The following is a 25,552-nucleotide window of genomic DNA, read 5'->3' as shown; positions in this document are numbered from 1 at the left end:
CAGTTGCACTCAGGTCCATGGCATCTCCAGTTTTAAAAAGCATCAGCTGATGGGAAACACATTTCTCTGCCAGAGAGCCTGGAGAGATGTCGCCAGTCAGAGCTAACAATACATATGAAATAGTCTAATACGGCATAAAGCAGCTTCCTATATTTCCTAGGACCTAGACAGAAAGAGCAGTCTTGTGACACCCTAGTGATGGTGGGGCACTACAGTTCCCACCATCCCAAACCATTGGAAAGGTTCACAACATTTGGAGGGCTACACACGTGCCCTTACTCTACCCTACAAGCTAACAGAGTCGCTGTGGCGTGAGCTTCCAGGGACTACAGCATTCCTCATTGTCTTTATACCGTATATATAAAAAGGGCTCTAGTCCAAAAAAACCCGCATATGAACCTGTTAGCCCTTAGGGCGTCGTAAGGCTCTTTAAACACACGCCAGCACAAGGCGGACACGCTTGCCGTGAATAGACTTTTAGGGAACTGACCAAGTGGGATCTCCTCCTCACAAAAGCCAAGAAGGCGCCGGGGAGGGGGAAGAGTTTCACGCAGCCCCCCATCCACCCGGAGCGCGCTCTCAGCAAAGGCAGACAGCGTGGCAGACGGGAAAGCCCTCAGGGGCGGCTCCGAGGAGGAGGGAAAAGACCGCGGAGGGGGGTGGGGGAGAGAAAAGAAAGGGAAGAAAGGCATTTGAGGGAAACGGAAAGCAGGGACAGGGGCGGGGAAAGGGAAGAATAAGAGACACCCCCCCCTCCGTGGGCTGAGGCGACCATCATGGCAAACTGCCCACCCGCCCGGAGTCCACCCTAAGCTAAATGGGCTGCACCGTTTGACGCTCCGTTGCAGCGGCATTCCCGGGTTTCCCTTTCGCGTTACGGTCACTGCACCACTGAATTTGGGCTCTGTCTCTCTCTGCGTATATGCGAGCCGCTCGCCCGTCCACTCACCCGTCTTTCCGCTTGGCCTTGTAGACGTGCCCGTAGGTGCCCCTGCCCACCTTGCAGCCCTCGTACTCGAAGAGGTCCTCCACGCGCTCGCGCTCCCCGGTCAGCTTCACCTTGAAGTCATAGTCCATCTTCATTCAGCGCCCGCACCCGCCGCCGCCGCCTCCTCAGACGACACTCGGCCGTGAGGAGCCCCCGCCCGCTGCCGCCACAGGCACCAGGGAGGAGGAGGAGAGGGAGAGGGTGAGGGAGAAGGAGGAGGAGGAGGCCCGGCCGCCGCGACGCGGACCATCCAGGTGAAGGAGGCGAGGGAAGGGGAGGGCGGCTGCCGCGTGCGCGGGGACTAGGCGCGAGCCGGAGCCGGTGCCTTGTGTGGGGAGGCGGCGGTTGCTGCTGTGGCGGCCGCTTCCCTCAGCCGCCTGAAGAACCCAACAGGCGAGTCGCTCGCGCGCGCACCACACACACACACACAGAATAACACACAGCCGGTATCTCGCACCTCGGAATACGGCAGCCGCGCCTGACCACGCTGCTGCAAAACAAGAGCGTCGCAAAACCTACGCGCGCGCGCGCTCTCTCCCCCCCCCCCCACCCCAACGTTCTCCGCCCCTTTCCTTTGGTATCTCTCTCGGTACTAGAAAGCGCACCACGTGGAATCCAACCGGCTCTCAAGCCACGCCCCCTCTTCGCACGTCTCCTCACCTCAGTTCCCTTCCCCCGGCATGCACCGCGCCTCGGCGGCCACCAGCCGAAAGGTTTGGGCAGGTGTAGCGAATAGAGACCAAAGTGGGACGGCCCCATAAGGCGGCCTGCGCGATAAATGGGCATGTCGGGAGTTGTAGTCAGAGGGTCCCCGGATGTGGGCTTGGCGCGTGATGGGAATTAGAGTCTTCGGATCGTGCTTGGAACCCGGGTTTTGACGGCGGTGGATGCAGCGTTGCATGCTGGGGGTTGTAGTCAGAGGGGGGTCACCGGATGTGGGCTTGGCGCGTGATAGGAATTTAAGTCCTCGGAGTTCGCGATTGATGCGCCATCTCCAAGGAAACGCGTTTTTGGAAGGAAGGAAGGAAAGGTTGGAGTTGGCGGACGGGCGGCAAAAGGGAGATGCCTTGAAGGAGAACTACTAAATGCAGCACATATGAGACTACACCAGCAGGTGCAGCAACATTTTCCAAGGTTGACCTGACAGCCTTTATTTCATAGCGTTATTATGTCACGGGGTTGCTTCGTGTTGTTGAAATGCATATTGCTTTTAAACCGGAAGACGTAATGTGTGGAGTGGGGGGAGGCAGCAAAGCCCTGACCCTCCCAGGGCTGCTCTGGGGCGGCGCAGAGCCGGTTGTGGCGAACCCGTGACCCAACTCTCTTCATCCCTGAGGCTGATGGGAGTTGGGTCCCCCGTAACAGCTGGAAGGCCCACCCTCGGCGTTGACGGAGGCAGAGCTTTATTATCCCTCCTAAACGTGGACAGGATAGTAATGGTGGACTCCTAGCTCCACCCAGAGACAGTTTAAGGCCACTGCCGACCTACTTTGCATGAGAAAGCAAGCGTTATAGCAAGACTGCATGAATGCAGTCTTCCCCTAAAAGTGGGTTGGAAAGTGAGATCTTTTGCATGAAAATCTATGCTGCTCCACTGAGCTTCAGAGCCGCTTCTCAGTCTGCAGCTGAATGTAGCTAAGTAGCAGGCCTTGAACCTTGTAGTGAATATTGTTCCCCACCCATCAAAATGGCACTTCTGCCATGCAGAACAGTTCACACCATAAAATGAATTTACTGTACACAATAATTCAATATAGATCTTTTCATAATTGATTCTTGCATTTAGAAAAGTGTTACAGGGCTTTTCAGTAAGCATATCATTTCAACAGCCTACAATTGAGTCATTGTCCTTTATTATTTTAGTAGATTGGAACAGTGCTCAGATTAAATTTGTATCAATTTAACGTATCACTGCAGCAAATTCACCATTATTTAAAATCTGCTGCCCTCTTTAGCCTATTTATATGAATTTTCCAAGCAAAGGGTGGTTTTGTGAAGTGAAGAGGGAGAGCAACCAGTTTTATTTTTCTGCAGACTAAGTAGTAATTAATCCAATGTGAACCTGAGAGAATAAAACAACTGTATGCCCAAAATGGTTTCAACTATGCATTCTCTTCTAATGCCCTAATACTGTTTTACATGATCTATTACTGTATGAGTTTGGGGGAGAGGGAATTGTTTTGATTGCTTTGAAGAGAAGGTACAGTAACGGCTTTGTGAAAGCTGGTTGCAGAGCAAACTGAGTTTGATGGAAGAATAGTAATAGATTGTGAAGTGGAGGGGACAATTGCTTAGACTAAAGCAACATAATTTATTATATTAGAGAATATACGATTGTGGAATTAAAATATTGATGCCCAAGTAAGATATTTTTTGGTTTGTGGAAATAAACTGTGAGGCAGGAGACTATGCATAATTCTATAAAATGACTATTACTGGAATTCACTGCCCAAGACCAGGAAGATGTGAACCAGGAAGAGTCTCACAATCTATTTCTTTGCATGTTTATTGAAAAGTTAGTCCCACTGAGTTCAATGGGTCCTATACATTACATAGGTCTGCATAGTGTTGCTGTTTAGAGGTTGACATCAGTTGGAAGAAAGTGAGAAATAGGAGCTTCCTTAGGCCTAAATCCATGGGGCATTATCCAACTAACTCATTCCATCAACACAAGAATTTCTGTTTGTGCAGCAGAACTCCCCCCCCATCACATGTCTAGCACCATTCCCATATTTGCTCCAGAGGGTTATGGAAACCCCCACAACATATTTGTGGGGCACATAGGGGCAGGAGAGGAGGGAAAGTTCTGTTGCACAAGCAAATTTTCTTGCACTGATGGAACAAGTTAGTTGGATACCACCCACAGTTATTGACGTCAGATTGAAGGACAGGTGAATAATGTGTTTCAGTGAATTTCTATGTTCATCCACTATAAAGAGTGAATTTCCCTCCACTGTCCCTATAGTCTCCCATAGAACACCTATATATGTTCACATATGAATTCCTATTGTCTAGCAGGCAGATTTCTAATTCTATACAGCTCATAGGCAGATTGCTGGGGTAAATAGGTTACTATGGCTTTCATTTTGTATCTGTCATCAGGAATGATGGAAAATTACCAGTGTGCACATGTGACTGACCGTATGTGACCTGCAAAGCATAATGCACACCAAAAAAAACCCCGCAGATGCATTTTGTGGTAGCAAAGTGTGTGAATCCTTTACATCAGTTTTGCTGCAAATTCTCTTTTAACTTTGGTTATACATAAAACCACTGTATAATGGGTGCAGTGAGGCAGGCCATCTCATGGCAGATTTTGGAGTTCCATTAAAAGGCAAAAAAACATCAAATATTTATCAGCACATCTCATCTTTTTCATCTCAAAAGTTTCCAGGCCTACCTATTAGGGATGGTAGCCAATGCATATTTTTTTCCTAAGGAGCTTGTCTTGGGAGTGTAGAAAGATGCTTTATACTCAGTCAGACCCACTGGCCAATCTAGTTCAGTACTGTGTATTCTGACTGGCAGCTTTCTATGTGTAGACCCAATGCTGTCTGCTGTACTTCCCGAGAGAGAGGAAAAGGCAACAGCTCCTCTCTGGAGCTGGTGCAACTTGCATATAACCACTCCCGTCACACCTGCAGCCACTCCTGTGGATTACTCTGTGCTGAGAAACCGGGCGCCTTCCAGATGCGTTTGGACTAAATCCCGCAGTATCCCTGACTGGCTGGGGATGTTGGGAGTTGGAAGTCCAGCAACATCTGGAGGGCAACACACTGACTACCTCTTCTTTACACTCGACGCTCTCTGTTTGGGTGAAGCGCTGAATATGATCGTGCCCAGTAGCAGCCTATGCTTCAGTTGCCCTTGCTGCTGCGCCCCGCCCAGAGAGAGGGCTCAGCTGGTTGGCCGCAGAGACCCCAATGGTCTGTCCCCCAGAACTTTCTCACCCGACCCACTTTCCCCTTTTATCGCTCTTCCCTTTTTTTCAAATTTTTTAAAATTAATTTTCACAAAATTATAAACAAATAAAGCACACAAAGGAACATAAATCATAACCTTATTAAAATTACACTTATTAACATTGTTAAGTGACTTCCTCGCTTCCCCTTGGTTGAATTTCCATGCATATCCTTATAACGGCTTTCCAAATCCTAATTCTTATAAACCTAATTTAGTTCATTAACATCCTTATATCTTTTCAATTCAAAATTGTACATGTTAAACATCACTTAACTTACATAAATTTCTAAGCCAATCTGCCACCTGCAAGTTATTTCCAATTAGTTTAACCTTTTATCGCTCTTCCTGACATGCTCGGACGGCACTGCCGGCCACGCAGCTTTCCTGCGCCCCGGAGAAGCTGCCCGGGGATCGGGCAGCCGCTCTTTCCCCGCCTGCGCCAGCTCGTTTCCCACGGGATGCGCTCTAGCGCTGCATGGAGTGGGCGGGGGAGAGGCGTGATCCCGCGCCTGCGCGTTTCTTGGCGGAACTGAGAGCCGAGGCACCAGCAGCCGGCGGCCCGCTGTTGCCGGTGCACCTCGGTGCCTTGCAGTTGGCCGGGTTGTCGGTTTCTTGCTGGTAGCCGCTGCCGAGGAAAGGCGGGGCGGGCGGGGGCGCGTTTTTATTACGGGAAGCAATCTGTCGGAGGATACTTTCCTCATAGCTGCCGGGGGCGAAGAGGGGTTTGTGTGGGCGCCGCTGCCTAGGCTTACCCTGGTCTCCCAGCAACCGGCCGTTATACCCTAGCCCGGGCCCCGGCCTAACGGGCTCCGGTGGTTGCTGCTCGGGAACCGGGGCGGACCCCGGAGCGTCTTTCCAGCAAGTGGCTGGCTGGGAGTCGCCCCCCCCCCCCAGCCGCCCAGGGCTCTTAAATGTGGCCGGAGCGGAGGGAGGAGCTCAGCGCCCCCGGCCAAAGTTCCAGGGAAGCTTGGCAAAGACGTGTTGGGGAGGAGGAGGAGGGGGAGGGAGAGGAGTTGGCTTTAATTCAAAAGCGTTGTGGCACCTTAGCAGCTCAAACTTATGCTGCCGTAAATGTCTGAAAGGTGCCCCGAGATCCACCACGCCGGGAGCGTGTTTCGTGCAATAGACTAAATGCCATTACCCTGTGGAATTTGGCTTGCCATGGTGGGTTGAAGGACGGTGGTTACATACGGACCAGCCTCCCTGGGCATAACCCATAAACGATGTTATGCAGAAAAGGGGTAGCAAAGTTGGAGTAAATGAGGAATTGTTTAAAAAGGATACCCATGTACATGGATGGATATAGGTGTTTAAAAGGTCCTTCAAAAGCTATGCTGTACTTTACGGATGATGAACCTCCAGCTTATCCCCCGCCCCCATGGGTTCCTTGCCTTTAGCTATTGCGAGACTTGCAGAAATTTAAGAGTTACAAATGCTTTCATTGCACTTTCTTGCTGGACAATGTTCCATTGATGAATGTTTCTCTGTCCAGTTAAAGTCAGTGGACTTCAGAGACAGTGGACCTATAGACACTATGAGAGGGAAGCAGCTGTGAAGGGGTTGGAAAGTTGATGGGTTATTTATTAAAATCCGAGCCAATGATTTTTGCTTGTTACCGTAGATTGTTCTACACATTTCTTTTACCTTCTCATACAGGATATGCGTAACATTCACCCTGCCTGTTCAAAGAGCACTGGAAAAAAATGAAGACTGGAATTATCTGATAAGATTCTCAACATCGCACCTTGCTAGAGATCTGTATCACTTCCACCTTCTAGCAGGGTTGAGGGAAAAGGAAATATTTAACGTGAGAACTTTGCTTTCACTCTTACTGTTGATTCTTCATTCAAATCCATAGTACTATTTTTTTTTTATTCTTCATTCAAATCCATAGTACTATTTTTTTTTTTTTGCTGTTAGATGCCTGAGTGTTAACCATCATAAGTAAGTAAAAGGTAAGCTGCCTTAATGCTGAGGCAGATCATTGGCCCATCTACTTCAGTGTTGTCTACACTGACTGATCACAGGTCTCCAGGATTTCAGACAGGGGTCACTTCCAGTCCTACCTAGGAGATGCTGCAGATTGAATCTGGGACCTTCTGCATTCAAAACATATGCTCTATGATAAAGGACATTGCTTTGCTCCTATCATTGTAATCAGCTCTACTCCTAGTGTGGTGTCAGTGTGGTCTAGTGGTTAAGAGCGGTAGTCTCGTAATCTGGGGAACCGGGTTCGCGTCTCCGCTCCTCCACATGCAGCTGCTGGGTGACCTTGGGCCAGTCACACTTCTTTGAAGTCTCTCAGCCCCACTCACCTCACAGAGTGTTTGTTGTGGGGGAGGAAGGGAAAGGAGAATGTTAGCCACTTTGAGACTCCTGAAAGGGAGTGAAAGGCGGGATATCAAATCCAAACTCTTCTTCTTCTTCTAACACGCTAATTAACTGCTGTCTCTGGGCAGTTATTTAGGTAGTTGAGAGTAAGTGATGGCCACTGCTTAGTATAGGATTTTCACAGTTCTTAAAAGTATGATACCAATCTGCACGAAAGGGCACTTGGAAGAGGTCAGTCAGTCACTGGAGAACCGTATGTTGGCCGGCCTCCATTTGAAGCATGCTTAAATTTACTCTATTGCATGTTATATTTAGCGACAGAGACTCAGATGAACTTAATGGTCTTTCCTGCCATTTCCTGCATAATTTGTACCATAAATACTTGTTGCATAGTGGCTGTAACCTCTTGGATACTTGAAGTAGTAACCTGACAAGATAAATGCATTGGAGTAAGATTTAAACCCAAACTTACAAGCTGATCCTATGCTTTTCTACTTGGAAGTAAGTTACATTGTGTTCAGTAGAACTGACTCCACACTTAATGTGCATTGAAATGCAACCTCAGCCATCCTAGCAGCCAGAAATTGACTACAGTAAATAATGGTATATGATATTGAATACACATATAAGAGCTGAATCAAACACACCAACAATTTTGGAACACACAGCCCAGATAACTTTCTTTATTTTTCTTTCCATTTTACAACAGTCTGGTGTTCCCAGAATGGACTGCTCTAGTTCTTACTCAGGGGAAGATGGTGGGCAGACCACATCTCAAAGCCACAGTGGTGAAGATGAGCGACAGTGGCAACAGGAACGCCTTAATAGAGAGGAAGCCTATTACCAATTTATTAATGAGCTCAGTGATGAAGACTACAGGTTAATGAGAGATCACAACCTTCTGGGGACTCCAGGTGAGACTTCTAGTACTTAAAATCTAATAGAATTCTTACATTTAATACAGATTTACTGTTAACATAGTACAAATTGAATACAGTTTTTTTTAATCCACCATTTTGAAACTGTATAATAAACTTGGTATGAAGCAATGGGTAGATAAACATAATTATGGATAGAATTTGTTCCTCGTGTGCTTTGGAAACATAGAAATTATTTTTAAAAATGTGCATTGCAAGTTAGGTCCTTGTTCTTTCATCTTTTAGTTCTCAATGAAGTCTAGGTTTATGCAAAACAGAGGAAACACAAAATATTAGATTTCAGTTTCTTAAACTTGATTCTAGAATCATTACATTTTGGTCAGTACTAGGCACAGCAATCCAAACCCCTGATCTGCACTGTTAAATGGGTTTAGAGGAAGAGGTGTCCCACTACTGGGCTTTATTGGTGCATGGGGTCACCACTGCAGCCAAACCCCCCAGCCCAATTGCTGAAAGTGTGGTGGAGTGCATACTGCTGCCTGTGAAAACCATTGTAAAGGCCCATTACATTATAGTGGCAGAGAAGGGCCAGCAATGGATCTGCTGAATCCAAAGCCAGGCCACTTCCTAAAGAAGGGCCTAATCAGGGTCTCTTTACTGTGCCAGCCTGAAACTATAGCAGCAAAAATGTTTAGAAAACCACCACTGCCACCTTCTGCTCTGGCCAGCACAAGTGGCAGGGCTTTTAATGTTACTCCCAGCCAGTATTTTGGATTGCTGTATCAAAACTGCATTGTCAAAATGCAGAACCTTGTGTCTTTGTTGTTTAGTCGTTTAGTCGTGTCCGACTCTTCGTGACCCCATGGACCAGAGCACACCAGGCACTCCTGTCTTCCACTGCCTCCCGCAGTTTGGTCAGACTCATGTTTGTAGCTTCGAGAACACTGTCCAACCATCTCGTCCTTGTGTCTAGTGCATGCTTATAATTCTGCTTCCGTAGTCTGGTCATGCCAGGTTAACTCCTATGTTGCTTTTATTAGTTAAAAATAGGAATAGCTGCTCTGTTTGCTTCTATGTCTTCAGCCAGTATCTGAACCAATAAATAAACTGGTCATATTGCTATCTGTTTCAGGAGAAATAACAGCAAATGAGCTGCAGCAACGTTTGCTAGGTGCAAAGGAACATTTGGCATCACATTCTGACAGAGAAAATAGAGACTGGGAAGGAGGTACTGTCGGAGGTAAGCTGTCATTTTAATATAGTAATCTCTTGATTAACCTCTGGCAGGTGCAGGCTCTTTAGGTACCTTAGCAAAATTAGTATTTGTTAAAATCAGCAGCCAACAAACCCTATTGCAATGACCTTGTCCAAGGAAAGGAAGGTAAACAGTTGGAGAAAGGATAGTATTTTCATTGTGCAGAGCTGCTGCATGGGAGTTAAGGAAAACTAGAGCAGGATTTCTAGGCAAGAGAGTCTGTGCTCTGTGGCTGCATATAGTGCACTTCGCAGAGAGGTGAGGGCAGTGTTTAATAGAAGGACAAGGAAAGAGACCTGCAGGAAATCAGTCTTATGGCAAGTAAAGCTATCTGCTTTTTGTATGAAGATGTTGTTTAATCCTGTGAAAGAAGGAAGCTCCACTAGATTGCTGAGAAGTGAAAGGCACAAAGGTGCTATACTTCTGCTGAGTAGTGCAAATATTTTTGGCTACTTATTCAAGATGTAATCTGTGGTCTTTTGCTGTCATTATATGAAAACACTTTCCACCTGCAGTATTAGATGAAACTAGAATGCGCAGAGTTAGTATACCTTGTTTTAGGCACAACCAGTTTCAGCCTTTACACCCAACTTGGTTGCAAAATAATTCTGATAATAAAACCAAAATTGGTTGGTCTTAAGAGTGCCCCTGAAGAAGAATTCAAATTGAAACAGGCTGGACTCACAACATTCTTCTTTGCACCTGAAAACCTTTCCTGTATTTGGTGCTTTCTCACCTTGCTTTCTTATTTTTGGCTGTTCTGGTAGGCAGGAAAGAGCACTCTGGACCCTAGCAATGAGGAGGACAGAGATAGATGGGTGAGGAGAGAATAGAGAAGCAATTTCCTTTCTTCCTCTGCTGTGGGCTGCTAACTCCAGACACTACTCTCCTCTCCTATGACCTTCCACACAGTTTTCCTATCGATTTTAATGGCTTCCCCACTTGTAACTTGTACATTTATTTGTACCAGATACCACCAGCGCAAATTGGACTTCCCTATTTTTGTCAAGGCATGGCTTGCTCTTTCAAAGCTTTTCATTTTTGCTTCCAAGACTGAGACCCAGTTGCACATGTGATTCCCACCCCCCTCAATTTCACCTACTATATTCAGTTATGCTCCTCGGGGTTTTGAACCTAGAAACTAGTAGGTGAAATCCCACTAACATAAAACTTTAAATTAGAGTTCTGCTTATTTGGAATTTCTAAAAGTGCTCATTCGCACGTTACTGAGATCATGTGTCCAAACAGTACACAATATGACTGAAATGTGCACAGTTGTGTATACAGGTGCCCGCACACACAAACAGCTAGGTATAAATTATGTGGCTTGTTTGCTGGGTCTAAATTGTAGCATCAACGCTATGAAAGATAATTATGTATGCCTCAAATTTCTAGGCTAGCGGAAGCAGAAAATAATTGAGTGGGGACTATAGATTCGGGATGGGAGACAGTTATTTTTTTACATGAAGGGTAGATATAGAGGTTGTACACAGCTCTTAGATACACGAGAAGTTGTGGGGAGACTGGTGCATCGGATTAGGCTTTTGATTGACATCTTTAAGAAGCAAAGAATATAACTCTTCAAACATAGTTGACCTCTGTACTGGGTGGTTGGCTTTTAGATTTCATAGCATTTGTAAGGGAAGCAGAATGAGAGCTCTGAATGTGATAGATGATCATATGACTGACTGTTCAGGCTAGCATGTATTCGAGGTGTCACGTGACAATTGCAGTTAGCTGCTTTGTCTAAGTGAAGCGAGTCATGAAAAATTTCTTCTTTCTTTTTTTAAAAAAACTACTTACAGATGCAGAAACTGTTGGGGGAAATTCAACAAACAGCTCGCTGCTAGAGTGGCTGAGCACATTCCACCGTACAGGAAATTCCAGCCATAGTGGACAGAGTGGGAACCAGACTTGGAGGGCTGTAAGCCGAGCAAACCCGAGTAGCGGGGAATTTCGGTTTAGTCTTGAAATAAATATAAATCATGAACATAACAGTGTTGACGCTCCTGGGGAAGAATTGAACGGCTACCTTCTTGGTGATCCCAATGGAAGGCAGGTAGAGAACAGGTCTCTGATAGAAGAGAGTCCCATAGCCAGCCGAACAAGGAGCAGGACATTGAGAGAGACTGTTGGTCGTGCAGTTGCCTCGTCAAGGGCTGGCAACGTTAGTGGCTCAGTGACACAAAATGCTGAAGTAGCAACTCAGTTATTCCCTGGCAGACTCAGAAACAGAAGCTCAGCAGGCCTTGCAGCACACAACAACGTCTTAGATGACAATGAACACAACATTATTAGGCAAAGGAGAATTCACAGAGTCTCGTCAGTGACTGTTCACAGGAGGAGAGCTAGAACTCGGAGGAATGCAAGGCAAAGGCCAGAGGTTTTAAGACTAAGATCAACATTCAGTAGTCAGTTTCAGTCCCATTTGGAAAGAAGGCAACGTATGAATGCACAGCAAATCCATAGAAGGTCTGGCCAGGCGCAAACAGCCCAGCCGCCTCCTGAGCAAGGTGAGGAGCAAGTGCCAACACTGGGCATAACATTGGAAGAGGAGGAATCTACCAGACCCACAACTGCACCTAGAAGACATCCTATTATTACATTAGACCTTCAGGTGAGAAGAATTCGTACTGGAGAAAATAGAGATCAAGACAGCATTGCTACTAGAACTCGTTCGAGAGCAGGCACGGCAGACAACGCAGTCAGTTTCGAAAGCGATAGGGAGGGTTTCCGTCAGACCGTTTCACGATCTGAACATGCGGGCATACGGACGTATGTTAGCACCATACGGATACCCCTGCGTAGGATATCTGAAATTGGGCTCGGGGAATCTTCATCGGCGGCTCTTAGATCAATTCTACGGCAAATTATGACTGGATTTGGAGAGCTAAGCTCCTTAATGGGCACCGAGTCAGATTCCGAAGCTCAGAGGAGTGGTCAGCACTCGGCAGACACGCAGTCAGAACTGTTTAACGTGCACACACTAAGCAGCATTGGTGAGTTCAGTGAAGCTTCTCTTCGAAGCAGGCCTGCTGAACAAGGTAGCAGAGAATGGCATGGAGAAACCAATGCGACCCAACACTACAATCAAAGTAATGAAGCTCAAGGTAACAGACAGTTCCAAGATGCAAGCAGTTTTGTTGAAAGTGGAACGCTTCCCATCCTTCGTCTTGTACCTTACCTTTTATTAGATGAAAGTACTAGTGACCATTTGAGGGGGTTAACCAAAGAACAAATTGACAATCTTTCTACTCACAATTATGGGCTTCCTGGTGCAGAAGAGGGTGAAGTAAGCAAGACCTGTAGTGTTTGCATTAATGAATATGTTTCAGGAAATAAACTAAGGCAGTTGCCCTGTATGCATGAGTTCCATTTTCACTGTATTGATCGCTGGCTTTCTGAGAATTCCACTTGCCCAATTTGTCGACAACCTGTAGTAGCTTAACATTGCAGGCAGTGGATAATTCCTCAAATTTTTGAATTTGTGTACTCCATTGGGAGCCTGGTGGTATTTTACTAACTTTGAATATGAGGAGTGAGTGTGTAAAAGAAGTTTAAAATTGGAGGTGACCTCGCTACATGTGGCAGTGAACTTCTTTTCTTAAAAGGCAAGTGTAAGGGTGAAGATCAATCGAATAGGCCTCATGCAATTATATTTTTCTAAAATATTCCCTTATATAAAGCACTTCTGTAATATAGAAACGTAATTGTTTGTGTTAACAGTATGATCTTTATTGAGATTTCAGTTTTTGTGAAGTTGTTGAAATAATCTTTTGTTAACCATTTGCTCTATGAGCGATCCTTTTTTATGTTGCAAAAGTAACTGGAAACCTGGGCATCTGGCAGGAGGTACTTTAAATAGAGTAGGTGTTTTGATTTAAATATGCAGTGGATATTTTTATAGAATACCCTGCCCATTTGGTTTTATTAATTTTATAGGCAGTTTTTGCATGTTTTATACATGGCTTACTGTTGCCCATTAACCTTTACAGTGGATGTGGTTCTTGGGGGGTCGACTGAAATTTGCTTCAAAGGACTGACTTATACAGAATGTTTATTTAGCCATGAGATTACATTAGAGAACTATTAATTTATGTTCGCCAGTTCTACGTTGACCTCAGAACATTGCTTAATGAATACAGAAACCGTATGTTTAGGTTACTCAACAGACATTTAAGCACATTCCAATTAGTTTTTTTCGAAAACTTTTTTTTAATTTGATGGTGGAAGAGTGCCATGGATAAGTAACTTGCAAGCAGCAAGCACGATTTATGTTTCGTTTTTGTACATTTTATCATTTTGTTGTAAGACAGTCTCTTCTGCACATGTAATTTTGAACCGTGGAGAGTTTTCTGAGAATCAGATGCCATCACTTGTTAAGGGAAAGATGTATGCTTACTACAAAAATGCAAGAGAAGCTGTATACTTGGACCTTAAAGCTTATACCAATACCTGACAAAATAATAAAAGTGCAAGAACAAAACAGATGTGTGACTCATTTGCGTATCTCTTAAAAGCTGAATGAGACGGAAAATGTCCTCTTTTAAAAATGGAGTCTGCAATGCCTCTTTTCTTTAGCTGTAACCCTCAAACCATTCCAATTCATTGGACCTAGGTTGTAGTAGGCAGTATAAGGAACAGCGCTTCCATTTCTTACAAATTTACATGAATTCTTAGTAACACATGCAAATATACACACTTGTAGAGAGACACGGTTTTATCCAGCTAAATAACGGCGTGCTTGCAGAAGTCATTCAACACACAACAGAACTTCTCCCTCCCTCATTGCAAAGCTGTAAGACACATCCCATGGTGTTGGATAGGTCTCTTGGATCTTGTAAAGAAGTCTTTCAGAGGAGTGGGGGAAGAAATATGAGTTGCATCAACTTGTGCATTGTTCCCTAAAGCATTGCACTCATGGAACAACTTGAACTTACCCTCCTCTTTTCTGGTGCACATAAGACAGCTAAGAGGTGACATGATGGAAGTGTATAAAATGATGCATAGTGTGCACAAAGGGGGAAAATCATCTCTCTGCATAACACTAGAACTGACTGACATCCAAAGAAGCTGAAGATTCAGGAGAGAAAAGAAAGTATGTCTTTACAGAGAGCATAGTTAAACTGGGGAATTCTCTCTTAAGAGGCAGTGGTTGCCAGCAACTTGGAGAATAGACAAATCCATAGAGTAAAAGGCTGTCAGCAGCTACTAACCCTAATGAATATGTTCTGCCACCACAGTCAGAGGTGATAGGCTTCTATACACCAGTTGCTGGAAACCACAGGGGAGAGTGCTGCTGTGCTTGTGGGTTTCCCATGAACATCTGGTTGGCCACTGTGTGAACAGGATGCCATATGGGCCATTGGCCTGATCCAGCAGGACTATTCTTCTGTTATTTATGACTCTGGGATCTATGTCCTTATTTATGAGGATCTGTGTACTGTTAGGTCTGCTGCATCATGAACACAAAGACACTTTCATTAGAAAGTCCCTCCTTGCAACTATTTTTGACACTAATCCATCTCTGAGCTAGATTACTGATAGCTCATCTCTTCGACCTTTACTCTGGATGCTCAGGAAGTGATTCTGCCCCATTGATTGTGTGTCAAGAGTCTTGTTATCCTTACATGCCTCCAACATGGAGTGGGTGGGAGATGGTATTTTTTAATGACCCTAAAATTTCAAATGGTCATGGTGCAACTTTGGGCAGATTTAAGACTACCAATGCTGTACTATTCCACAACTGGATTTGAGCCAATATAGGTTATGGTCCTAAACATGGGTCTTTGAAAATTGAATTGCAGCGGAGTACCATTTAATTCAGAGCCACTTTCTTTCAAATAAATACATATAGAATCACCATCCTAAACACATGAACCAACATACTTGAAAAGAAGAGGAGGAGGAGGAGTTTGGACTTGATATCCCACCTTTCACTCCCCTTAAGGAGTCTCAAAGCGGCTCACAATCTCCTTTCCCTTCCTGCCCAACAACAAACACTCTGTGAGGTGAGTGGGGCTGAGAGACTTCAGAGAAGTGTGATTAGCCCAAGGTCACCCAGCAGCTGCATGTGGAGGAGTGGGGAAGCAAATGCGGTTCACCAGATTACGGGTCCACTGCTCTTAACCACTACAGCACACGTGCATCAGAAGTGGCATCATTGTCATACTGGAGAGACATTACAATGGGTGCCTGTGGATTGAAATGCCTTGCTTTGTTTGCTTATTCAGGGAGTATGCCCCAGGAATGGGTTGTTATTTGCCTTAAATTTAAACAGTTTGGGTTTTATGAATTTTGCATTGGGTGAACTGCAGTTATATAACCCACTCTATTTGGGTGTAAACAAGATGTGTAGGACCACTTCTCCTTGCCATGCATAATTTTGCAAACTTATTTATTAATATTTATTAACATTTGTATACCACTTGACAGGAGCTGAAAAGAATACAGTGAAGGTGTCCGCCTGATATCAATAGGCGGGGAATGCCAAAGTGCCACTGCCCTAAATGATAAAGTTCTTACAGATGTGGTACGGGTATTATGTGGCACCTGTGAAAGTGCCAATAAACTTTGATCATGTCGCCTCTCATTAACCTTTTGCCTAAAATAAAAAGTTCCGAATGCTGCAACCTTTCTTCACAGGGAAGTTGAGCTATCTGCTCAGTTATTTTCGTTACCCTTTTATGAACCATACATGCCTGGCATGCTTGAAAGTCACAGGATGTTGACTAACTATTGAGGGCAGAGGAAAACTAGGAGTGAAGTAGAATGGAGTGGCAGCTTTCTAAACCGTAGCATTTTGCAGCAGGCTGCAGTTGTCATGCCTAAATCAGAGAGATAAACCTGTCCTGCAATGTTATTCCACGTTGCATTCAAAAATGTTGTCCTTAAGCATAGAAGCACTGCTGTGGAATATGCTGCTTGAACCATTACAAGGGTGGAGGAAATGTGAATAAGCCTAGATGATAATCCATGTGCTGATCAAGAAATAATTCACAACATCTGATTGCTTTGAACACTGCAGAGCTAGCCATGGTGCTGAAATGCCTGTTTTCTTTGATCCCTTGAACTGTGTATAAGCTGAAGCAGTCCAACAAACCCATTTGATAACTCACAAAGACAATTACAAGGTCACTCCACTGCTCTACTCATTATAGTCAAAGTCAAGTTAAAATCTTTACCAAAGACATTCTCATAGTTTTATACTTTTCCACATATAGCAGCTAAGTAGCGTGTCATATGCACAAGTGATTTTGAAATGTACCATTGTAGACAGAGATAGAGTTACAATTTTGAGCTTCAAAACTCATAGAATAGCCCTATGTAAGAGTCCAAGCACTGGTTCAAACTACTATTACTACTTGGCATCTGTTTGTCTTGAGAGACAATGAAGCCAAACCACTGTGTTAACAGCACCAAAGTAACCTCCTCAGGGCACAAGCTGCCCAGACAAGACTCCCTCTTGGCCCAAAGGGAGCCAGAACAAGAGCAATATATTCGACCTCAGCCTGGCTGCAGGAGTTGTCAGAAGGAGGCTTACAAGGCACCATCCAACCATTTTAGTGACTCCACTCCGGATTTGTGTAGGGTTTACTCCTTGTCTTTTCTTCTCCCAAAGATATCCCTCAAGGCAGCCAAAGTTTAGGATCAGAGTTTTCCTTACCTGTAGAGTTTCCCCCTACAGCACATGCAGAAACCACCTTCTTGACCATTGGATCCACCGTTGGTCTCATCCACTCAATTTGCTGCAGCCTGTTTTCACATGGAGGGGAAGTCCCTAACTCATCAAGGGCTACCCTAATCTGGTTTGGCTGGCCAGTCGAAGCCATTTCCTGGGATGTGGTAGCTGTTGCATGCTGACAGCTTCTAGGAGCCACAGGTGAGAGCCCTCTAAGGTAACTCTGCTGACTGAAATGTGCATGAATTTACTGCTTTATGGGGTTTTTACATGATTATTTTCAATGTTTTATTCTGACGGTCTGTTGGGTTATGTGCATGGAACCCTGGTCTCCTTTGGGAGAAAAGTAAAAAACAGTAACAAATAAATGTTGCCTCCAGACTGCATAACAGATCATATACCTGAACAAACTAGAAGTCTAGGTCAAATAATGCAAGAGCCTTGTTTAAAAAATGGAAGAAGAAGACCGACCAATCAGGGCTTTGTTCCAAAGCCATATTGTAAATAAATCTCTCCAATGTCCCCAAAGATGTTCTTATGGAATCTCTGGATATCTTACTGCCACTTGAGTAAGTAATCACACTGTTTATAGAATACCAATACAGTTACACTTTTTTAAAGAATCAATACTGCCTTTATAGATACATCGATGTGGGAATTGAAGAGCAGCTGGCTGGTGAGATTCCTAGTCTAGACAAGACTGTTTACTGGTGGTCTTCTTATTTAATGTTTACGTTAACAATCAGTTCTTTGAGTCCCAGCAAGCAGTATAGTTCCTGCTGTCAATTTCATTTTACGAACAGTCCATTAGTTATTTATTGTAACTATTTATTTACTTATTTTGTTGGCATCCGTCTGTCTCAAGAGACAATGGAAGAGTGTGCCATTGGAGAGTTACAGTGCCTGCTGTGGCTGTAGAGACCAATTGCTACCACTGTAATTAACCTGTTTGGTGAAACAATAAATCTAATTTGTATCATTGCACGAGTATTTTCTTAGTTTTCCACAAACATGAAGTGGAGAGATAGCCCACCGCTCTGCAGAGGAAAAACCCCACTTATGATGCACCCAGCAGCATCCCCTCTCCCCTCCCCCGTCACAAATGATATATCAGTCACTCTGACTGCCTTGCTCCAGCAAAGAAGCAATTGGGAGCTCAATTTAATCTCCTGGTTGTTCCCTTCTTTCCATGTGGACACCTGCCCTACATCTGATGTCTCATATGGCATCAGGTGTGAGGCAGGTGGGCATGGTTTGCAAGGAGGAATCGCCTTTGCAGCAGTTCTCTTGCAGATGCTGCTGACTGAACCTGGGCCCATCTGCCTGCCAAGCAGGCACTCTACCCCTGAGCTAGAGCTCTTCCCTGCAGCTAGAAATAAAACAAAAATGCCATAAATCACCACCAGCAGCTACCCGTCAAGAGGAACACAGCAACTGTGCTGGCACTGTGAGTGGATGGGCTCCTGCTGACTGAAACCAGAGACAATTCATTTTTTTTGAGCATCCTGAAGCCAGAACTTTTGTGTTCTCCTTTTGTATTATGTTGTGAACCGCCCTCTGATCTTCAGAAGAAGAGCAGTGTACAGATTTAATAAATAAAATTTTAAATGCCTCAGAAAGCATTTAGTTTAGGCTCTTTGCCAGCCATAGGATTATTATTATTTACTGAATTTATATACCGCCCTATACCGGGAGGTCTCAGGGCAGTTCACACAACAATATAAAAACAGAGAATATATACCGTATTTTTCACTCTATAACACGCACCAGACCATAACACGCATGTAGTTTTTAGAGGAGGAAAACAAGAAAAAAAATATTCTAAACGAAATACTGGATATATGATTTTTGTGGTTCATGCTGTGGCCACAGACATGTGATCTGACAGTGAGTTTGGAGTAGCCCAATGCAAAAATCCTGAGGATCCATGTGGATCCATGCTTTGTAACCACGGAGGAGGGAAGGAAGGGGAACCATGGATCCTCTGCTCACGACTGCAGCAGATCCCCCCCGCCACCCGCAGGCATTCGCTCCATAACACGCACAGACATTTCCCCTTACTTTCTAGGAGGAAAAAAGTGAGTGTTATGGTGCAAAAAATACGGTAATCAATATAAAAACAACCATCAAATAACACCCCTCCACAAAAAAACCCCACATTTTGAAAAGGCAAAGGAGGAGCCAACTCCTAGGGGCCGAGGACCCTTCAGCCTCCCCCCAAAAAATATTTGAGGGAGCCCCCACCCAAGTTGATGGGTAGTATTGCCATTCAAATGTGTGGGCGCTGCGTCTTCTGATCTATTATTTAGCAACATTTTATTCAAGTTGGCACCCCTGCTGGAGACAATTCGCTCTTTGAGCATCTAAGGGCCAGAACTTTTGTGTTCTCCTTTTGAATTATTTCTGTTGCGAACCGCTCTGCGATCTTCGGATGAAGGGCGGAGTAGGACTTTAATAAATAAGATGAATATATATATATATATATACAGTGGTACCTCAGGTTAAGTACTTAATTCGTTCTGGAGGTCTGTTCTTAACCTGAAACTGTTCTTAACCTGAAGCACCACTTTAGCTAATGGGGCCTCCTGCTGCTGCTGCACCGTCGCTGCACAATTTCTGTTCTCATCCTGAAGCAAAGTTCTTAACCCGAGGTACTATTTCTGGGTTAGCGGAGTCTGTAACCTGAAGCGTATGTAACCCGAGGTACCACTGTACATATATTCACAAAACATGGTTTGGCCAGCGACTGCTCTTCGCCAGCTCTCTGTCCCTCTTGCCGGACACGACCTGCCCCCGCCGCCACTACCCGCAGCACGGGCACGACTTCCGCACCCAAAGGCCACGCTTCCCACGTGCAGCGGGCGCGTTTCCCGCCAAACTCCCGGCCTCGCGCGGGAGGCTGCTTATGAGGCACGTGCGCCCTGGTGGCCGGAGCGGAGACCTTGCTCTGCAGCTGACGGGAGGTTGCGGCGAGTCGGCGCGTGGACCACCCGCCCCCCAGTCCTCCTCTTCCATTCGGCCAGGCCCCCCTCTCTCCCCGCAGAGGTGGCTGGCGCTGCCCTATAACTCCCGCTCGCCCCCTCCCTCCTCGCCCTTCGCAGAGCCGCAGCGGAGAGCCGAGGCCAAAAGCGGCGCGCGGGCTGAGCAGCTCCCTCAAGAAGCGAGGCCAAAGCGCCCGCCAGCCGCAGGGGAGGCGTCGCCGCCGCCGCCGCGTGCGCGCGGGAGAGGGCTGCGCGCGCGAGGCAGCGAGCGGCCAGGAGTGGATGGCGGGGTCGTCACGGCCGCCGCCGCCGCCTCTCCTCCTCCTGCCACTGCTGCCGCAGCCCTAGGCGGCCGCCGGGCTCGTCTCCCGCCTCTGCCTGGGCGCTGCTGAGCCGCGGCGCGCCAGGCTGCTGCTGCAGCATGCCGAACCCCAGCGGCCTCGACAAGGCGCTGAAGATGTCCTTGCAGAGGAAAACCAAGATCCACTCGGCCGCTGGTAAGGGGTGTGTGTGTGGGGAGGTCAGGGGATGCGAAGCGGAGGGAGGGAGAAGCGCCCCCGGAGCCCCCCACTCCTCCTCCTCCTCCGCGTCTTTATTATCCCCGCGCCGCCGTCGCTGCATCCACTGCGCAGCAGCAAGCCGCCTCTCGCTTCTTCGCCGCGCGAGCTTTCCATTTCATATTTATATCGATAGAGAGAAAGCGCGAGGCTCATTCCATGCATATTTCATGGCGACCGGGTTGGGGATTCGTGACATCATTCACCTTCCTGCCCGCCTGGTTGGATGAGGTCAGGCCAGGGCATTCTTGGGGGGGGGGGGACGGAATCAAAAGAGCTGCTCTTCGGAAGGGGAGATGGTGCGATGGGCGGCAGAGGGAGGGGAAAGGGTCGTTGCCAATCTGCTCCGGATCGATCGGTTTCCAGTTTCGCTTTTAGCGTCCTCCAGGGAGAGGGAGGGTTCTGCTCGTGGCTGGGCCTGATGCCGGATTGACCCTTGCAAACCGGCCCGGGGATTTTCGCTGCAGTGCGCTCTTGTGCGTTTTAAAACACCCGGCTCGTTTGTGCTTTTATTTTTTATGCCTTGCGCTTGCCTGCCGCTCTGGCCGGTTCGCAAATTGAATAAAATACGAAACCTGTCAACTTGTCAGCCAGCAGCAGCAATAGCAAAGCCTGCACTGACCGGCGGAGAGATGAGCATAAACCAGTATAAACCCACCAGTGCGCTGTTTTGGGCATATAACTAGTGCACCCGGTGATCCATCTCCTTCCGAATGTAAACATTAGATTCAGAGTAGGGATTTTCCTCCAGACCTGCAGCAGTGGGAAAGGTGGTTAAATTATCCTGCTCTCCTGATCTGATCCCAGTAATTATACACATAATCTGCATTAAAACATGCACAACCTTGCACACTAAATGCAAAAATGCATATATGCAAATACAGATCAATGCACACATAAGTCAATGACACATATAGATCAGCGGATGGCCTAACTTATTGTGTGTGTGTGTGTGTGTGTTTATGATGGCCTGTATCCTAAATTGTGTGTATATGCGCACACAATACCATTGCTCTCTGTCTGAGGCAATTGATGACCAGGCATTTGATGACGTTGTGCTCCTTCATCCAGACTACAACCCGTGCAACTGTGACTGCTGCCTTGCTAATAAGTCCAAATTCAGTTCTCCACATTTTTGTACCAGTTTGCAGTTTATTTATTTCAGCAAAGGTCTCATGAAGATTCACCATCATATTAATGTGATTTTCTCCTGATATGCAAGTCTTAGCGGTATGCAATTTTTTCTAATGTGCACAGTTTTGCAAAGCAATTCTCCCCAATGTAATGTTACTTTCATAGATAGATAGATAGTATGCATTGCTTGGTTGGAGAACTGCAATTGCAAAATCCGGAGAAGTGTGGATTTTGAAGGGTGGTTATGTTTTGGTTCATATGTTGTTCTGGAAAGTGAAAATTAGGTAGGTTTGCCTTTCAGTGCAAACTGAATCGAGTTTCTCTCTCATTCCCAGTAGTCTCTCTGTGAACATTCTACTCCTGCACGTGTTGGTGAAGAGATATTGAAGCTCATCTAACAGAACTTGCTCCTTCCTTCCTTTCCATCTTTCTCCTGGATGGTTTTGATTTTACTTTAGAGCAGCTCTGATTTTTATCTAAGCCATGGCAGTGTGCATGTGTGTGTGTTTATCCTTTTCCCGGGCTTTCTCCACCCTGGACTACAGGTTCTCCATCTTAGGCTTGGGTGGTGCTGGACATCTCTGTCCTGCCATGCTATGCTGCAGCTCCCGGTTCCCCCAGCAACTGCAGCCTGAAGCAGCCACCTCACTCTGCCTAGCTGTAGGGCTGGCCCTAGGTTGCTTTGGTGCATTTTGGGGTTGGGAGGCAGCAAATCCGGATGCCTTCCCACCCACATACTGAACACAGAACACAATCCTTTGTTCGGTTATCATGTATGAGGCCAATGGAAATGGACATGAGATGCAGGAGCCCATTAACATTTTTGTGCAGCTCCTATTCGTTTTGCAGGGATCTTTGGAGAAGAATTTTCCAACATGCCCGATGTTAGCTGAAAGTGGTCTGTTTCAGACAATAAAAGCCCGTATCCCTCTCTATTGCCTTTCATGGCATCCAAAAGATGCCAACAGAAGGAGTTACCTCACCTTGCCTTGTGGTAAGACTCCCTTTGCCAGTACTCCCACCACAGTTTAAGAAATTAGAACTTAAGTGGAAATGCCAGGGTAATACTAAGGGTGTGGAACATAAGACTCGGGGGCCAAATGTACCCCTCCAACCTTCTCCATATGGCCGTCGGACCACTCTCCAGGCCATACCCCTAACTGGCTCTGCTTCACACCCCACATGTTTTTGCCTGGCCAGAATATGTCCCTGAAATCTTGATAATGCCTCTTGCTTGTCTGGATGGAGACTAGACAGTTGTGTGTGTGTAGGAACCACATCATGTACTAAGATAGAGCTTACATTGGTTGCCCCGCCTACTTCTGCCTCTGGTCCCGTCCACTACTGGCATGTGGCCCCTATAAAGTTGCCCCAAAAGCGAATGTGGCCCTCAGCTTGAAAAAAGATTCACCACCCATGGATTATACCTTGGATTTTATATGCATCAAGCATGTGTTCTGCCACAGACTTTTGTTCCTCTTATGCTTTCGAACTTCACTCATCTAGCTTGCATCTTGCCCCCAGGTCACATTTCAGGAGCTCACGGGTAGCACCCAAAATTTATTGGCAGTGGAGGTGTTGCAGGCAGGAGATTAGAGAAAAGATATGAGGTTCCTAGGAGGTGTGCTCATCTCTAGGGTTGACGCAAGGAAGCACAGTGAATCAGCCTGGGTTTGTTTAACGCATGCATTTGGGAGAGTTTTCTCATGAAATATATTTCGGGGAAGCACAGTCCGCTAAGGGCATCTGTTCACTATTTGCATCTGCAAAGTCATTTGAAAAACACTGCTGTACCTGCATTGAAACTTGCTGTTGCGTCGGGTCAGTGCCCATACTGTTTAGTATCTGTTCTGGGGAATGACAGAAATTTCTCTCCTCCCTAGTTCCGGAATTTGGCTATGTCCATGAAACTTATGTTGGGTTACATGCCTTTTAATGTTTCTGACTTGTTCCTTAGCTGTTCCTTGCAATTCTTTGATGAAACTCCTAGTGGACTAATGTAAAGTACTACTCCCTTTTACTGAAATCACACCACTGGTCTTTGCTACCCAGTATTCTTGAGTCTGCCTGGCAGCTGCTAAAGGGATTTCTCACTGAAGTTTGAACCTAGCGTTTGAAACAATGAATGCCCTCTACCACTGAGATTTAGTCCTTGCTTATACAGTGGTGCAGTTTAGGTTGGATTTGGAATTAAAATCTGGCCCCATAAGCCCAGCCCCATTGTCAGATGGCCACACAGAGAGCAGCAGGTGATGGGGAGGGGGTCTACTGGGGCTGGCGTCAATTGCCAATGCAGTTGCCAATTTTCTTTAAAAAAAATAATACATTTTATACCTGGGGAAAGGCTAACCAGGCATGTACATGGTTACATATCAGATGCTCATCATCTCATTATTATTACTTTAAAAACATACCCTTTTCTAAAACACAGTGCTGCTTATTCCCAAGTTAATGTGTTTAACACAGGCTTCCTCAACCTTGGCCCGCCAGATGTTTTGAGACTACAATTCCCATCATCCCTGACCACTGGTCCTGCTAGCTAGGGATCATGGGAGTTGCAGGCCAAAAACATCTGGAGGGCTGAGGCTGAGGAAGCCTGGCTTAACAGGGACAAAACTTCCGTTTTATTCCTGTAATCATGACAATGCTGTGATGTAAAATGTGAAGGATCTGAGGCAGCTGGTCACTTCCTCGTAGGCCACTGCCGCTTGCTTCCATGGTTCCACTGTCTGTCCTCAGGGTCATTTGGCAGCCTCCTGGAATGTGCGGGGGCCCAAACCATGTCTGATACATTGCTTAATTCTGCTGACTCTTCCTCTTTCAATTGCTATATTTTTGGTGATTGCGGTTTTTAATTTTTTTATCTTTGCTGGCTTCCTTGATCGTTTCAGTTTTCAAAGCAGAAATGTTTCAGATAAGCAGATTTCAGACCAGAGCTGGCCCAACAATAGAGGCAGGCTAGGCAACTGCCTAGGTTGCAAAAATTTCAGAGGTGCTTAGGAGTACATTCAGGTGGAGGGAGTATTGTGTAAGCTAGCATTTCTGTCCCATTTTCTGATGTCCCTTTCACACGGCAGTACCTGCTGTGTTATGAACAGAGGCTTTCTGGCTGACGTTCTGGCAGGTTGCAGCACTGAATATCATTCACATCAGTAGGTGTGGTGTGCCATGGCAATGCACATCATTGCACAACATTGCTACTCTCCCACTTTGCCTCACATGCATGCTTCCCCCCCCCTTAATCCCCCCATGAACCATTACATGTTATGGGCCAGATTCAACTAAGTAGGTGCGCTAGCTGGAAGCAGCAGTTGTGTCATGGGCCAAGAGTTGGCTTCACCTGCTGAGCAGCAACCTGAAGAAGCAGAAGGCAAAGTCACTCCACCTGCTGATGATCAGGAGCCTTCTTGCTCCTGATGAGAACCAGCTGGCTCCAACATCCTTCACCAGGGTTTCCAGCCTTGGTCAGTTGCTGGAAACAACATTTGTGATTCCTGACCAAACCTTGCTGCTTCTTGCTTCTCGTGACCTTGGACCCTCGGCTTTCTTGACCCCCGGATTGTCTGACTAGGTGAACTTAGATACTCCTGACTTTAGGACTGAACTGGACCTTGTATATGAACTCTGCCTCCAGGCAAGTACCCCCCCCCCCGAAACTTGGCTGGTTGGCTGGCTTCTCCCTCCATTGAGCTCTGCTGTGGGTGGCAGCACAGGATTATGAGCAGTTTTCTTGTGCGTCACAGTTGTGCACCAGGACGTCCCCCCTCTCCTCCCCTCGTGCGCC

The 25,552-nt window shown here is 46.2% G+C and overlaps 3 protein-coding genes across 13 annotated transcripts in view; 2 read left to right on the top strand and 1 right to left on the bottom strand.

Moving 5' to 3' along the window:
- Positions 1-1,668, bottom strand: part of CDK8 (cyclin dependent kinase 8) — a 42,967-nt gene extending 41,299 nt beyond the window's left edge. For 2 of the 4 annotated variants that reach the window (XM_081004161.1, XM_081004162.1), the window contains exon 1: positions 950-1,439. In XM_081004161.1, coding sequence (XP_080860287.1) covers positions 950-1,083 — 134 coding nt within the window. In that variant the 5' untranslated portion in view covers positions 1,084-1,439. The other 2 variants (XM_081004164.1, XM_081004163.1) reach the window with 2 other exon arrangements.
- A 125-nt stretch (positions 1,669-1,793) lies between these two features.
- Positions 1,794-13,901, top strand: RNF6 (ring finger protein 6). Of its 3 annotated transcripts, none has more exons than XM_081004103.1 (5): positions 1,794-2,102; positions 6,608-6,758; positions 7,992-8,196; positions 9,293-9,400; positions 11,221-13,901. In XM_081004103.1, the coding sequence occupies exons 3-5, from the start codon at positions 8,007-8,009 to the stop codon at positions 12,861-12,863; spliced, it is 1,941 nt and encodes a 646-aa protein (XP_080860229.1). In that variant the 5' UTR covers positions 1,794-2,102; positions 6,608-6,758; positions 7,992-8,006; the 3' UTR covers positions 12,864-13,901. The 3 variants fall into 3 exon arrangements, with proteins under 3 accessions (XP_080860229.1, XP_080860228.1, XP_080860227.1); XM_081004102.1 differs by having other exon boundaries at positions 1,794-2,122; XM_081004101.1 differs by lacking the exon at positions 1,794-2,102 and adding an exon at positions 5,412-5,569.
- A 6,444-nt stretch (positions 13,902-20,345) lies between these two features.
- Positions 20,346-25,552, top strand: part of ATP8A2 (ATPase phospholipid transporting 8A2) — a 324,329-nt gene continuing 319,122 nt past the window's right edge. For all 6 annotated transcript variants that reach the window (XM_081004078.1, XM_081004077.1, XM_081004079.1 and 3 more), the window contains exon 1: positions 20,346-20,574. Coding sequence is in view for 4 of the 6 variants with exons in the window: in XM_081004079.1 (XP_080860205.1) it covers positions 20,499-20,574 (76 nt within the window). In the remaining 2 variants the exon portion in view is untranslated. The remainder of the gene's footprint in view (positions 20,575-25,552) is intronic.

Source organism: Podarcis pityusensis, assembly GCF_964106645.2.
Source record: "Podarcis pityusensis genome assembly, chromosome: 4".
NCBI lineage: Eukaryota > Metazoa > Chordata > Lepidosauria > Squamata > Lacertidae > Podarcis > Podarcis pityusensis.
The sequence above is the reverse complement of the archived record's forward strand: the minus strand, read 5'-3'. Positions and strand labels throughout refer to the sequence as shown.

Coding starts and splice junctions, on each gene's coding strand:
- RNF6 (XM_081004101.1), top strand. CDS start 5,427: ATGGAGTGGGCGGGGGAGAGGCGTGATCCCGCGCCTGCGCGTTTCTTG. Junction 5,570..6,607: donor GGGTTGTCGGTTTCTTGCTG/GTAGCCGCTGCC, acceptor CTTCTCATACAG/GATATGCGTAACATTCACCC. Junction 6,759..7,991: donor GGGAAAAGGAAATATTTAAC/GTGAGAACTTTG, acceptor ATTTTACAACAG/TCTGGTGTTCCCAGAATGGA.